This window comes from Gorilla gorilla, chromosome 19 (assembly GCF_029281585.2).
Source record: "Gorilla gorilla gorilla isolate KB3781 chromosome 19, NHGRI_mGorGor1-v2.1_pri, whole genome shotgun sequence".
Lineage (NCBI taxonomy): Eukaryota > Metazoa > Chordata > Mammalia > Primates > Hominidae > Gorilla > Gorilla gorilla.
This window is the reverse complement of record NC_073243.2, coordinates 24,939,126-24,953,757: the sequence shown is the minus strand read 5'-3', so window position 1 is coordinate 24,953,757 and position 14,632 is coordinate 24,939,126. Positions and strand designations below refer to the sequence as shown.

The following is a 14,632-nucleotide window of genomic DNA, read 5'->3' as shown; positions in this document are numbered from 1 at the left end:
AAAAGTATTTGATTAAGAATCACCATAGAGATGTCCGATCTCAAGGCTGTAGTTGTTAAATAGATAAGCTTAAACAAAAACAAACTCCAAAGTTTGAAAATTACAGCAGTCAAGGTGTTTTTTTCAGTACAAATCAACATTACTGATGACATTCTCCTTAATGAGAGTCTCCTTTGGAAATCTCTGCTTCCCCTTCCCACCAGCATATGAAGGCCTACTCTTGCAGCTACTGTTTCTCTTGATCTGTACTCCAACAACTGCCCAAGTCACACAGATAATTAATTAATAGAGCTGGGATTCGAACCTGGGCCGTCTGGCTCCAGAGTCAGTGGTCTTGACCACTGTGCTGTGCTGTGTCAGGCTGGGAGTCTTAGATCATCACATCTATAAGCTGACATTATCTGATGGTGTCACTGATGATAGACAGCATAAGCCATGTTATAGCATAAGCCAGTAGTTATATTTGTAGTGCAGAAGATCAGCAGCACACAATTTTAGAGCAGAAAGGGAGATTGAGTTGCCAAGCAAGGCCTTCTGAAGATGTTATGTCTTCAGCTGCATCCTAAAGGCAGGGGATGTCAATAGGAAGAGGGTAAGAGAAATGGCACTTAAGGAGGTGGGGAACATAAAGAGGAAATACCTCTCTTCCAATGCCAGAGAAGACACCCCACATAGGAGCTCACCCACATACCAGGACACTGACATTGGCCATTTGCCTTCCTGGTCACTGCTAAGATTTGGGCTCATTTTTATAGAACTCGGACCATGGTGCCTGTTACCCAGCCCTACCTCCACTTTTCTTTTTTTTTCTCATCTTCCCCAAACAACCCTTTTCCTCTTTCTTTGCTCCTTAAAGAAATCTTTTTCCTGCACCTTCTCAAAGAAGAAAATAGATTTTTGAAATTGAAATAAAGCTGGGGAAAAAAAAGCAGGTGGCCACGGATTTTCTCTAGTTTGCCCCTGTCTCACTAAGTGAGACCAATGGGTCCATGCCAGCTTCTGAATGGGCCACAGATCTAAGTCTGGCAATTGTGCCAAACATTCATAATTCCTTCCTCAGCTTGAGAAGGAACACAGTAACCTTTCACTCTGTCAATTTCAATAGTTGAATGTCATCCAGCTATAAGGCTGGTTTCCAGAGAAATGCTGGCTGAGAAGCAAAGGAGAGAAAATGGCAGGTGTGAGGCCAGAAGGTTCCCCGTAATGAGTAAGGATGGAAGTCAAGTTCACCGGGCAAGCCACGACACTCACGTACCTCGTCTGGCGCAAGGGGATAGGTAGGGACACACACAGGAAAGGATCAAAGGTGTTGCTCTGTTTCAGGCAGTGGGGACAAGTCAAGGAAGATCTGTGAGGGTGAAGAACAGAGGTGAACGTTTAATCACACATAAACAATTTGGTGGTAAAATTCAATACAGAATTATCCTTGCATTTCCACTCCCTGTGATTCCACTCATAGGTACATACCCAGAAGAATTGAAAACAGGTGTTCAAATACTTGTACACAAGTGTTCATAGCTGCTCTATTCACAATAGTTAAGGTGGGAACAACCCAACCGTCCATCAACAGACAAATGGGTAAACAGAATATGATACATCCACATAGTAGAGTACAACTCAGCCATAGAAAGGAATGAACCCCTGGTCCATACTACAACATGGATGAACCTTGAAAACAGCACGCTAAGTGAAAGAAGCCAGACATGAAAGCCCACATATTGTAGGATCCTGTTTATATGAAGTATCCAGAACAGGTAATGCCAGAGACACAGAAAGCAAATTGGTGGTTGCCAGGAGCTGAGGGAAGGGAGGATGAGGCTGACTGCTTACTGGGTACCAGGTTTTATTTTGGGGTGATGAAATGTTTAGGAACTAGGAGGTGGTAGCTGCACAACACTGTGAGTGTACATGTCACTGAATTGTATGCTTTAGAATGCTTAACTTTATGTTACAGGACTTTCACCTCCGTTTTTTTAAAAGGGAAAAGAATGTTTAGTGACACATATAAATGCACTGAGTATGAGAAGGGAAGCTATAACCCGCCCCTGCCATACAAACCCAGCATGCCAACTTCCAAGCTGAAGGGATCTCAGGACCATCTCTTCCCCTGCTTCTCAGCCTCACTGTGCCCCAGAACCACAGGAAGGCTTTTTTACAAATTCCAATGTCCAGGCCCCACTCCCAGAGATTCTGTTTCAAGATGGGTAGAGAGGGGTACAGACATCAAAATCTTTCTAAAATCCTGAGCTTTTAAGCTCCCCAGATGACCCTAGTGTTCACCCATAGTAGAGAATTACTGACACTGCCCACCCTTCTTATTGTACAGAAGAAGAAACAATAAGAAATAGCTCCTTAAAGTAATAACTAACATGGAAATAGCACGTACTAAGAACCAAGCATCATTCTGAGCACTTAGCATAGATGAACCCATTTACCACCCATAGCAACTGATATTATACACATTTTACGGAAGAGACATCTGAAGCACACAGAGGTTAAGCAATTTGCTGAAGAACACACAGCTCTTAAGTAAGAAAGCTAGGCTCAGTTTCCAGACTCCGTGCTCATATCATTCCTGCGTTCTTTAGTAGAAGTCGGTGAGGTGTCAATTGGTTCAGAGTAGATATATATAATGTTCATTTATATTCTTTCAACTCTTTTAAACTTAATACTCCTTTACTTTAGAATGGATCTCTGAAAGTGAAATGCAACTTTTTTTTTTTGTTTTTGGAGACGGAGTCTCGCACTGTCACCCGGACTAGAGTGCAATGGCGCGATCTCGACTCACTGCAACCTCTGCCTCCCAGATTCAAGCGATTCTCCTGCCTCAGCCTCCTGAGTAGCTGGAATTACAGGTGCCTGCCACCACGCCCGGCTAATTTTTGTATTTTTTTCAGTAGAGACGGGCGATTCACTATGTTGGCCAGGCTGGTCTCGAACTCCTGACCTTGTGATCCACCCACTTCGGCCTCCCAAAGTGTTGGGATTACAGGCGTGAGTCACTGCGCCCGGCTGAAATGCAACTTTTATATTCCACATGTACATACCAATTTTCTTTCTCTTATCATATAATGCACCATATTCTTCCAAGACACAAGGGATTTCTGCATGCTATGTTACTAATCCTAAAATCTACATTAACTTCGCTGAGGACACAGAACAAGACCGCCCAGGCAGTCTGACTCTGAAGTCCATACTCTTAGCACTGTATGACATTACCGGGATAAGTCAGCAAGTAAGCCAAAGCTGGTATCAGAACAGGTTTCCTGAGTCCTTGTGGAAAGTGCCCGTCTCGTTTGATTGGTTTTCCACTGAGCAGACAAATAGGAAAATTCAGGGACAAACAGGAACATAAACAGGAGAGTGTCGCCCGAGGCAGTCCTGGGTGATCTGCCCATTTAAGTCAGTTATCTTGGATACAACTTATCAGACCATCAACCTGATTATAGGAAACAGGCCCCAGTACTGGACATTCCATCACTCCTGCTGCCTCAGGTCATTTCCCGTTGGGAGACCCATGGTAGTGTTTCTGTTGAAAGCATTGTATCAGACAGTGAGCACCAGCCAGCCAGAAATCCAACATTTCTGGGGTCTCCTCTGCCACTGCGTCTCTCCTCCAATCCTTCTCCACCTCTGTCCACCACGTACCTAGGCAAAAAATTGGCCTGAAGGATATACTTGGGTCATTGGGAAATTCCCAAATTCCCATTTCACAAGTATATAAACCAATGAGAGAGAATGTTTTTCATTGACGTCTTCATGCTTTTCAGCCTACCAAAACTATGCTGGGTTGCATTTTTCTTGAAGCATTGCAACATATTAAACTGGTTCAGGAATATGACTTTTACATTGAGCCACCAACTCCTATCAGCTAGCAAGCGATGAATGGTTTGTAGAAAAAAAATAGAATGGGCAAATTTTATATTGAAAGAATGAAAATGAAGGCCAGGCGCAGTGGTTCACGCCTGTAATTCCAGCATTTCGGGAGGCCGAGGTGGGCAATCACCTGAGGTCAGAAGTTCGAGACCAACCTGGTCAACATGGTGAAACCCCATCTCTACTAAAAATACAAAAATTAGCCGGGCGTGGTGGCAGGTGCCTGTAATCCCAGCTACTTGGGAAGCTGAGGCAGAAGAATCGCTTGCACCCGGGAGGCGGAGGTTGCAGTGAGCTGAGATCGCGCCATTGCACTCCAGCATGGGTGACGAGCAAAACTCCATCTCAAAAAAATAAAAATAAATTAAAGAATGAAAAAGTATAATGTTTTCATAATAAACTATAGGAAAAATGTCAAATACATCCATGTGTCAAAGGTTCAGAAATCAGGACAGACTGATGTGACAAACAGATCTGAAGAAGATGGAGAGGCAGCTTCACTTTTACAAAAAGTTCTGGCCATGTTACCAGGCTAGAGCAATACCCCTATGTGGCCTGATGGATGCCTCCATTCTCCCCATTCCCTCCAGGACATTCACAGTCCTGCCCTGTTGTCTCACAAGTGCACTCAAGGGGAAAAGGAACAGAAAATCACCCCACTGCCTTTCAATGTTCACAGGCCCATTTCCCTAAGGTATTCATTCTCCTTGTCAAATTGCTTCTGTTAACAAAGCTAATCCCGTCAGTGCTATTAAAACTCAGGGCTGCGGTTTGCTTTTCCACCTGCTACAAACGCCCACCAAAGAGCCCCAGGCTTTGCCCCTGAATTTCTTGTCACTCTGCCCTTTAACTGCTGCCAAATACACACACAGCTTTCACCTCAAATCCAGTCCACTTTACCTGCTCACTGAACAGTGGATCTGACGTCTATGCAAACAACAGTAATTATGCCAATACGTAAGCAAGATCTCACCTTTCCAAGATCTGTTCTGAGGAAGCCTTCAAAAACATCCTTAGACTTTCTGTGGATAAAGGCTATGAAGGAAATGAAGAATTTGTGTGCGCACACACACACACACACACACACACACACACACTCCCTCCTCCAGCCAAAACTCCAACATAGCCACAATCGTTGGTCGTTAGACTTGCAGACATTTTTAGACTGTGATGATAATCACATAGAATAACTAAATATCTTTGCTATAGTCCAGGATCTTCGGTACTCTAGTACTGGAGGTTCCTTTTCTCTCCCCCAGCCAAAGTCAAAAACTCAGCCCCTTAAAAGGGGTTTAAGGGAAGATGCCTCTGAATTAATCCATAATAACATCCATCTCTCAATTACATCAAGAAGGCTGATGCCATCCCAGGCAAGCCCTCCCCAGGGAGAGGAAGCCAGGAGAGAGTCAGGGACAGCAGGAGATGCCAGCCGGGCACTTCCCCCACTGACCACTGCAGAAAACCACCCCTCAGACCTCAAGGCATCCCTGACGACACCTTGTCTTTATCAGCAGGCACAAAGCTGGCATTTTTAGCCATTGCCAGTTCATCCTTAGCGTGAACGCCTCACCTCTTACTCATCATGCTATAGGAAAAAATACCCAAAGGGCATTGATGGTCCTTAATATCCAATCAGCTCAAATGTCACTTCCTCGGAAGTCCTCCCCACCCCCGATTCATCCCACGCCAAGTCAGGCATGTACTTCAGAGCACCCTCGATTTTTCCTCCAAAGCACTCACCAGTTATAATCATAGAAAAACCCAAGAGTCACCCTAGAGTCTCACCTCTCCCTTAGTTCCTCTACCCCTCACCCTGTTAGCAAGACTGGGGTGAGGGTTGTGGGGTGGAAGGACTAATGGAAAGATGCTGACTCTCCATCCAAAAACATACTCCAAACCCCTCCACTTCCCTCCATCTCTACTGCCACGTCTGCAGTTCCAACCACCATTGCTCTCCCAGTGGGACCACAGTGGCACCAACTGTTGCTCCTGCCTCCTCTCGCCTCCCTGCATTGCTCATAAAAAGCAGTTGCCTCTGGGCCGGGTGCAGTGGCTCACGCCTGTAATCCCAACACTTTGGGAGGCCGAGGCAGGTGGATCACTAGAGGTCAGGAGTTCAAGACCAGCCTGGCCAGCATGATGAAACCCCATCTCTACTAAAAATACAAAAATTTGCTGGGCATGGTGGCGCACGCCTGTAGTCCCAGCTACTTGGGAGGCCAAGGCAGGAGAATGGCTTGAACCTGGGAAGCAGAGGTTGCAGTGAGCCGAGATCGCACCACTGCACTCCAGCCTGGGTGATAGCATGAGACTCCGTCTCAAAAAAAAAAAAAAAAAAAAAAAAGCAGTCACCTCTGAAACTAATGAACTAGATCACTCCCTCCTTTAACTCTGCAGTGTCTTCCTGTGCCCTTGAGACTAAAACCCGCACACTTGGACTGAAAACCTGCCCTACCAGGTCCCCACCCACCTCTCCAGCCATCTCCAGCGCATGCCTGTAATCCCAGCTGCTCTACTCACTCCTTGGCAGCTACCTTGGGCTTTCCATTCCTTGAACCTGCCAGGATTATTCCCACTTCTGGCCCTTTGCCTGTGCTGTGTCCTCTGCCTGGAATACTCTGTGCCCAGTTATTAAAATGGCAGACTCCTTGTCACTCTGTTTTCAGCTCCGAAAAGAAGCCTAGTCCCTGCCCGCCTTATGGAATGTGGGCCACTTCCCCGCCTCCCAAGTGCTTCCTTATCTTTCTGCTGATGGCTATCACAGGTTGTTGTTTACTTGTACATTATCTAGCATTCCCCCAGGTAGAATGTGAGCTCCCTGAGAACAGGGGCTGAGTCTTGTTCACAGCACCTACAAGACAACCCAGCACGCAGTAGGGCATGAATGAAATATCTAAAGAATCAACAAGGATTCAGCCAGGAGTTCTACTCCTCATGGTAACTATTGGACCAAGCACATTAGCAGGCACTTGAATATTTGAAAGAAGGAAGAAGAGTATGTGGACGAGAGGGGAAATGAATAGAGAAATAGGTGAATTAATTGTACAAGGACACAGATGAATTCGACCTGCTGGCGATGATCAGTGATTTCTCCCCTCTCTCTAACATGCCTTCACCTTGTACTCCCCTTTCCCTTGTTCTAAATGTTCTTCTTTCTCTTTCTCTATGCTTTTCCTCTGTCTCCTTATTTTTGGTTCTAGCACCCTCTGCGTTGGGCACCTGAAGAGGAGACAGATGCCCGGCCGGGTGTGGTGGCTCAGGTCTGTAATCCCAACACTTTGGGAGGCCGAGGCAGGTGGATCACAAGATCCACCTGGATCTTGTGATCCAGGAGTTCGAGACCAGCCTGACCAACATGGCAAAACCCCGTCTCTACTAAAAATTAAAAAAAAAAAAAAAAAAAATTAGCCAGGCATGGTGGCACGCACCTGTAATCCCAGCTACTTAGGAGGCTGAGGCAGGAAAATCACTTGAACCCGGGAAGTGGAGGTTGCAGTGAACCAAGATCGTGCCATTGCACTCTAGCCTGGGCAACAGAGGGAGACTCTGTCTCAATAAATAAATAAATAAATAAATAAGACAGATGCCCTACAAGCGGCTTTCATGGCCAGTAGCTTTCAAGGCTGGTGACCACAAAATCTAGGTTTCCTCTCTGCATACCTCCTGGAGAGTTACCACATCCCTCAGGAAACGAGCAAGGCTTTCTTCAGGCATGACAGAGAAATCTGAGCTCATAGAGGTGAGATCCTCTTCACCCTGTATACTAAACAACCTCAAGCAAGCAGGAATGAAGAGCCCACAGTCATCCCGGCTGTTTCTTCAGGGTCCCTGTCCCTGGTGAGGCAGAGCGTGAGAGAACTTGTCAAGTGCTGTAGATTTTTCTTCACCAGTGGAAAGCAGCTTAGTTTCAAAGACTATTTGGTCTTCCTAAATAAACAATCAGCCTCTAAAGACAGTAATTATATCCTATTTATCTTTTCAGTGGTTATTGAATATAACACGAATCCTAAATCAGGATAGTTTCCGGGCAGTTTTAAGTGACCTCTTGCTGTGCAAACACAAAGAATACAAATCCCCAAAAAGTATGGAAGTAAATGGCTATAAGCAAGGAAATTCTAGAAGACTGAATAATTATTTCCTTGTTTGAAGAGAAGTCAATAAGAGAAGAAAACCACCTGGAGACCTCCAAAAAACCACTGCAGAGAAATGCAAAGGAAATATTATCCAGACGACTCGGAGAAAAGCATGGCTTTGAAATGATTTAGTGCAACATCCAGAAGAAAAATACAAAAAACTTGTTTTGGTATCCATAATAGAGAACAGAGTTTCTGTGAAATTGAAGGAGCAGCAGAGAATCACAATGAATGAACAAGGTTAGCTGGAAAAACAACAGAAAAATTGCAAAGAAAGCAAAAAGGCAGGACTTGTGCTTTAGACATATTTCAGGGGACAAATCCTGGTTCTGCCACTTATCATGTGTCCGTAGAAAAAGCCCAACTTCCCAAATTTTAATACTCATCCCCTGAGACTTTTGTAAGGCTTAAAATATATATAGACACACGCACACATATAAACGCATGAATATATATATTGGCAACACACAGACACACGCGCACACGTGCACGCACACATGCACACACACATATACACACACAGGCAAGCATCTTAGAGGAGGCTCTCTGTAACCAATGGCTTCCTCATCTAAATCCTGACCACTGTGCTCATTCCCACCTTTAAGCTTGCATTTGTTCTTGTTGACTATCTTCCTACCCATTCGTACTTCTATTCATCCTGCAGAGGCCAACAAAAGGCACACTTCCTCTGAGAAGCCCATGGGGTTTTCTCCCCTCTCTGACCTTTCACTGCTGTCAGTGCTTTCACTGAACATTATAATATTGAAACAATTCTGCCTTGTATGAATCTCTGCACTTTCACATATAAAAGCTCAAAGAGAACACATACTTTCTGAAGTCAAAGGCTGTATAACTTTTTTTAGTGTTTGTTTATTTATTTATTTACTTCTTTTTTGAGATAGGGTTTCACTCTGTTGCCCAGGCTGGAGTACAGTGGTGCGATCACGGCTCACTGTATGCCAGCCTCGATCACAGCCTTGACCTCCTGGGCCCAAGCAATCCTCCTATCTCAGCCTCCCGAGTAGCTGGGACCACAGGCACGTGCCACACCCGGCTAGGTTTTGTTTTGTTTTGTTTTTTTTTGGTACAGAAGGGGTCTCCCTATGTTGCCCAGGCTGTACATACATTTTTATATCCTCCATAATGCTTGGAACTCTTGAGCTCAGAATGACTTGTTAAGTTGGGCTCTCTGGAGAGAGAACAAACAGGAAGGGTCTCTCCAACTTCAGAGTGACTGCTTGCTAGTGAGATCCCACCTCACATTTACCTTCTGTGGAATCAACGTCTTATCACCCCTCCTTCAAGTAAGGTGGAGAGCTCAGAAGCCAAGAAGAAGGAAAAGAAGGAATACTAAAGGTCAGAGACAACAGGAGTGTGTGCTTAATCAGGATTTATAATGGGAGAGAGAAGGGTGTTTGTGGTTTTGTTGTTTTGAAATCTCAGGGTAAATCTGGCAATGGGAGACTGGTTACCAGGAATTGAGTCTGTGGAGCCCTCGGGTGATACATTCTCAACACATCCCCATCTTACCTATATTGTGCTTGAAAGTGGCTTTGCACAAAGCTTTGACCTAGAGGAAGCTGAGCTGATGGTGACAGGCAGTTCTCAGAGGTTTTAGTGGCTTCAGGCGGAAGCTGCAAAGAAATGAGGAAAGGAAGCCAGATTAGATACACCTCTCATCACTCAACTGCTTCCAGACCACCGAGCCCATGCTTCCTCCTGGGCCCGCATCATCCCTTTCTGGGCCTCTGTAGAGTCTCAACCTTCAGTGCTGCCTTTACCATAACTCAAGGCTCTTTCAATCCCCTGACCTCCCAAATTCTCTGCGACAAGAAGTGTGTGTGCATTAAAAGAGCAAACCTGAGCCTGAACCTTGGCGGATGCTCGCTCATTCTCACCAGCCTCACCCGTTCCCCCTGGATGGACGGCCCAGTGCGTTATTTCTGTCCCACTCGGCTTCAATGTCTAGATGCCTCTTGTATATTTATTGGGTGGGCTTGCCATCACCTCAAACGCATCCACACCAAATCTCTCCACCTTCCACCTGCCTGCTAAATCACTCCTGTCCACATTTTCTCAGGAGTCAGTTTCACATGAGTATTCTCTTTTGCAGGCAAATGAGGCTTTTCATTTTTCAATTTGGTACACAAGCTTCCTTCACTCCGTCCATCAGTCCTGCTGTCCTTTGCATTCCCCTTGCATTTCCTCTTTTCCTGTGGCTGTGACAGCAAATTATCACAAACTGGGGGCTGTAAACAATAGCTTACTCTCTCACAGTTCTCACGAGCAGACATCCAAAATCAGCATCACTGCACTGAAATCAAGGTGTTGGCAGGGCCGCACTCCCTCCGGAGGCTCTAGATGAGAGTCTGTTCCTTGACTCTTTCAACTCTGGTGGCTGCCGGCATTCCTTGACTTGTGACCACATCACTCCAGTTTTCAAGCCTAGCATCTTTAACTCTCTCTCTGCTCTGTCTTCACATAGCTTTCTCCTGTGTGTGTCTCAAATCTCCCCCAGCTTCTCTTTCACAAGAACACTGGTAGTGCATTTAGGGCCCACTGGGATAATCCAGGTTAATGACCCCATCTCAAGATTCTTAATCACATCTCCAAAGTCTTTACCATAGAAGGTAATGATATAATTTGGCTGTGTCCCTACCCAAATCTCATCTTCAATTGTAATCCCCACAATCCCCACATGTCTAGAGAGAGACCTGGTGGGAGGTGATTGGATCATGGGGGCGGTTCCCCCATGCTGTTCTCGTGTTAGTGAGTGAGTTCTCATGAGATCTGATGGTTTTATAAGGGGTGCTTCCCCCTTTGCTGCTCACTCCTCTCTCTCCTGACACCTTGTGAAGATGGTGCCTGCTTCCCCTTCCACCATGACTGTAAGTTTCCTGAGGCCTCCCCAGTCATGTGGAACTGTGAGTCAATTAAACCTCTTTCTTTTGTAAGTTACCCAGTCTCAGGTATTCCTTTATAGCAGTGTGAAAACAGACTAATAGAGACAACATCTACAAGATGCAGCAATTAGGACCTCATATCTTTGGGGGTCATTTTTTAGCCTATCTCACCTCAGGGCTTCTCTGTGCCCTGATGCCACCAACCTCCTCTGGACCCCTACCCCTTCCAAAATGAGTTATATGACCTTTCTAGTTTCCCTAAATTTATTCTTCACCCTCTGCCCATTCCCTACCACACATGGGACACAATATTTTGATTAAGGCCCTGTTATGCCAAAATTTCTGCCCTGGAAGAGGTCTGTCCCTAAGGGCAATACCAGAATCAAAGCCACTCATAATATAACGCTATTTAGTAAAATATAAACGTACCTATATAAATATTGACTGGGCGGGTGCGGTGGCTCACGCCTGTAATCCCAGCACTTTGGGAGGCCGAGGCGGGCGGATCACGAGGTCAGGAGATCAAGACCATCCTGGCTAACACAGTGAAACCCCACCTCTACTAAAAATATAAAAAATCAGCTGGGTGTGGTGGCGGGCACCTGTAGTCCCAGCTACTCGGGAGGCTGAGGCAGGAGAATGACGTGACCCTGGGAGGCGGAGCTTGCAGTGAGCCGAGATCGCGCCACTGCACTCCAGCCTGGGTGACAGAGTGAGACTCCGTCTCAAAAAAAAAAAAAAATCTATGCAAGGCCCCACATAAAATATGCCCTAGAGCAGCACCTCTCAACTTTTTCATCATCACTCCCCCCATGGAGTCTTTTTAGACAATTTTTCCTGACATTTCCACCATGAAACTTGAATACCATAGATACATCGTGCATGTGTCTATATATACCTTTAGAAGAACAGGCAGGCAGTGAGGTGTACGTAAAGACCTGGGTGACATTAGAGGTAAATGTTGAAGGATTTTAGAAAGCAGACGACAGAACCAGGCAAAAGGAACATATGTGAAGCGTCTGGGGTAAGGTGTGCAATTTACTTCAAAGTACATCCAAAAAAATAAGATGAGGGGAAAAAAAGATATGAGTAATGAGTGGATAGAGAGACAGATGGGTAAATGTGTGATAAAGCAAATTTAGTACAACGTAAGTTGTAGAATCTAGGTGATGGGGAGGAGTGTTTACTGCATAATTAATTCAACTTTTCCATATGTTTGAAATTTTTCATAATAAAATATTGAGACAAGTTATGAGTGCTCAAAATGGTCATTCTTATATGTCCTAATATTTTATGACACCCAGTTTCCCTAGAATACAGGAAGTGCAAAGGGAAGTAGAAAACAGGGCTGGAAAGTGAGTCTGGTGCCACAGTGCGTGGGGGCTTCTATGTCCTAAGAGAGACTACCTGGCTCAGTGAACAGCATGGTACCTGGATCAAGAATGTCCAAATCAGGCTGGGCACAGTGGCTGACACCTCTAATCCCAGCACTTTTGGAGGCCGAGGTGGGTGGATCACCTGAGGTCAGAAGTTCAAGACCAACCTGGCCAACATGGCGAAACCGCGTCTCTACCAAAAATACAAAAAATTAGCCAAGCGTGATGGCAGGCACCTGTAATCCCACATACTCAGGAGGCTGAGGCAGGAGAATCACTTGAACCCTGGAGGCAGAAGTTGCAGTGAGCCGAGATTGCGACACTATACTCCAGCCTGGGCAACAAGAGCAAAACTCCATCTCAAAAATACAAACAAACAAAAACAAACAAACAAAAAGAATGTCTGGGCGGGCGCAGTGGCTCACGCCTGTAATTCCAGCACTTCAGGAGGCTGAGGCGGGTGGATCACCTGAGGTCAGGAGTTCAAGACCAGCCCGGCCAACATGGTGAAACCCTGTCTCTACCAAAAATACATAAATTAGCCAGGCATGGTGGCGCATATCTGTAATCCCAGCTACTTGGGAGGCTGAGACAGGAGAATCGCTTTAACCTGGGAGGCAGAGTTTTCAGTGAGCTGAGATCACACCACTGCATTCCAGCCTGGGTGACAGAGCAAGACTCCATCTCAAAAAAAAAAAAAAAAAAAAAAAAAAAAGAACATCCAAATCCCCACACCGGTACTTGACTACAAGTTACTCGACTGCTCTGATCCAGCTAAAAAAAGGTACTTAATCTCTTTGCTCCATGATTTCTCAACTATAATAAAGGGATAATGACAGTACCTGTCTTATAGGGATGCTCTGAGTATTTAAAGAGTTTATATATATAAAACACAAGGCTGGATACGGTGGCTCACGCCTGTAATCTCAGCACTTTGGGAGGCCAAGGTGAGTGGATTACTTGAGGTCAGGAGTTCAAGACCAGCCTGGCCAACATGGCAAAATCCCATCTCTACTAAAAATACAAAAATTAGCCGGGTGTGGTGGTGCACACCTGTAATCCCAGCTACTCAGGAAGCTGAGGCAGGAGAATTGCTTGAGCCCAGGAGGCGGAGGTTGCAGTGAGCTGAGATCGCACCACTGCACTCCAGCCTGGGCAACAGATCAAGATTCTGCCTCAAAACAAAAAAAAAGAGATCATATATACAAAACACTTAGAACCATGTCTGGTACAAAGCACAGTGTAGGTGGCAGTTGTTATTACACAAGGAGGAGTACCTGATGAGTTTTGAACTCAGATGGTAGCAACATGCTCGGAGAGATGCTTTAACTTGGCAGCTACTGACTCCCAGATGAGGAAGCATAAGTTTGGAGGTTAGGACACAGATTAGGAGGCTCAAGGGTTCAGGAAACAACAGGATAAGGTAGAACAGGAGACATGAAGATGAAAAGCAGGGATGGATTCAGGACACCTGTGGACGTAGCTCACCACTCAGCCCCTGACTGTGGGAGTGGAGGAACATGATCAACTCCAAGGATCCAGTCTGGTGCCTGGAGAACCCCTGTTCCATTCACAGAGAGGTAAAGTCAAAAGGAGACGTGGGTTTGGGATGGGCATGCTGGGTTTGAGGTGACTCAATATCCAGGCAGAGACATTCATGACAAATAGGGGAAGGGCACTTGGAGGAGGTAACTTGGATGCATAGCGGACCCTAGCATATTTTGACTGCCCCGTATCTACTACTCCTCCTTTGGTAGTAGCAACCCCTGTTTTGGAACCCTGAATCCAGTCCATGCATGGGGAGGGCTCTTTAATCAGGGGTCCTGCCCTCACCTACCAAGGGATAGGCCCATGACCCAAGCAAGCCACACTGAGATGTTCCTACTCTGAACGTGAATCATGAACAGAGTGGCCAAAGGCTGAAAACATTTTTGTGGGCTGTGCTGTCCAGGGAAGAGAATGGAGCAGTTCCTGCTGCTGAGATACCCTCACAGCTGCCTGATTCTTGACAGTTCCAAGCTGGTCCTTCAGCTTTCCCTGTCATTGAGCGTGGGGCTCCTTGGCCTTCTCCTAAGTTCCCTTCTTGTTTGAGTCAGCTCAGGTCGGTTGCTGTTGCTTGCAACCCAAGAATTCAATGGGTTCAATGACACTGAACAGCTCTGGGAGAGGCTATGGACAGGATCACCCAGGGAAGGGCATGGAGAAAGAAAATCCTGAAAGAGGCTGGAGTGAGGGGCAGCAGGGGGTCATTCACAAAGCATGGACAACGAGGTCAAACACGCTGGCTCTGCTCTGTTAGCTGAATGACAGCCTCTCTCTCTGAGTCTCACTCTACATCTAACAC

General features: G+C 45.8%; 1 protein-coding gene across 7 annotated transcripts in view; it reads right to left on the bottom strand.

Moving 5' to 3' along the window:
* Window positions 1-14,632, bottom strand: part of USP43 (ubiquitin specific peptidase 43) — an 85,197-nt gene that overhangs the window by 53,548 nt on the left and 17,017 nt on the right. For 6 of the 7 annotated variants that reach the window (XM_055367483.2, XM_055367482.2, XM_019013671.4 and 3 more), the window contains exons 3-4: window positions 9,540-9,643; window positions 1,256-1,348 (exon numbers count right to left, since the gene is read on the bottom strand). In XM_055367483.2, the coding sequence (XP_055223458.1) occupies window positions 1,256-1,348; window positions 9,540-9,643 (197 nt within the window). The remainder of the gene's footprint in view (window positions 1-1,255; window positions 1,349-9,539; window positions 9,644-14,632) is intronic. The other variant, XM_063700624.1, reaches the window with a different exon arrangement.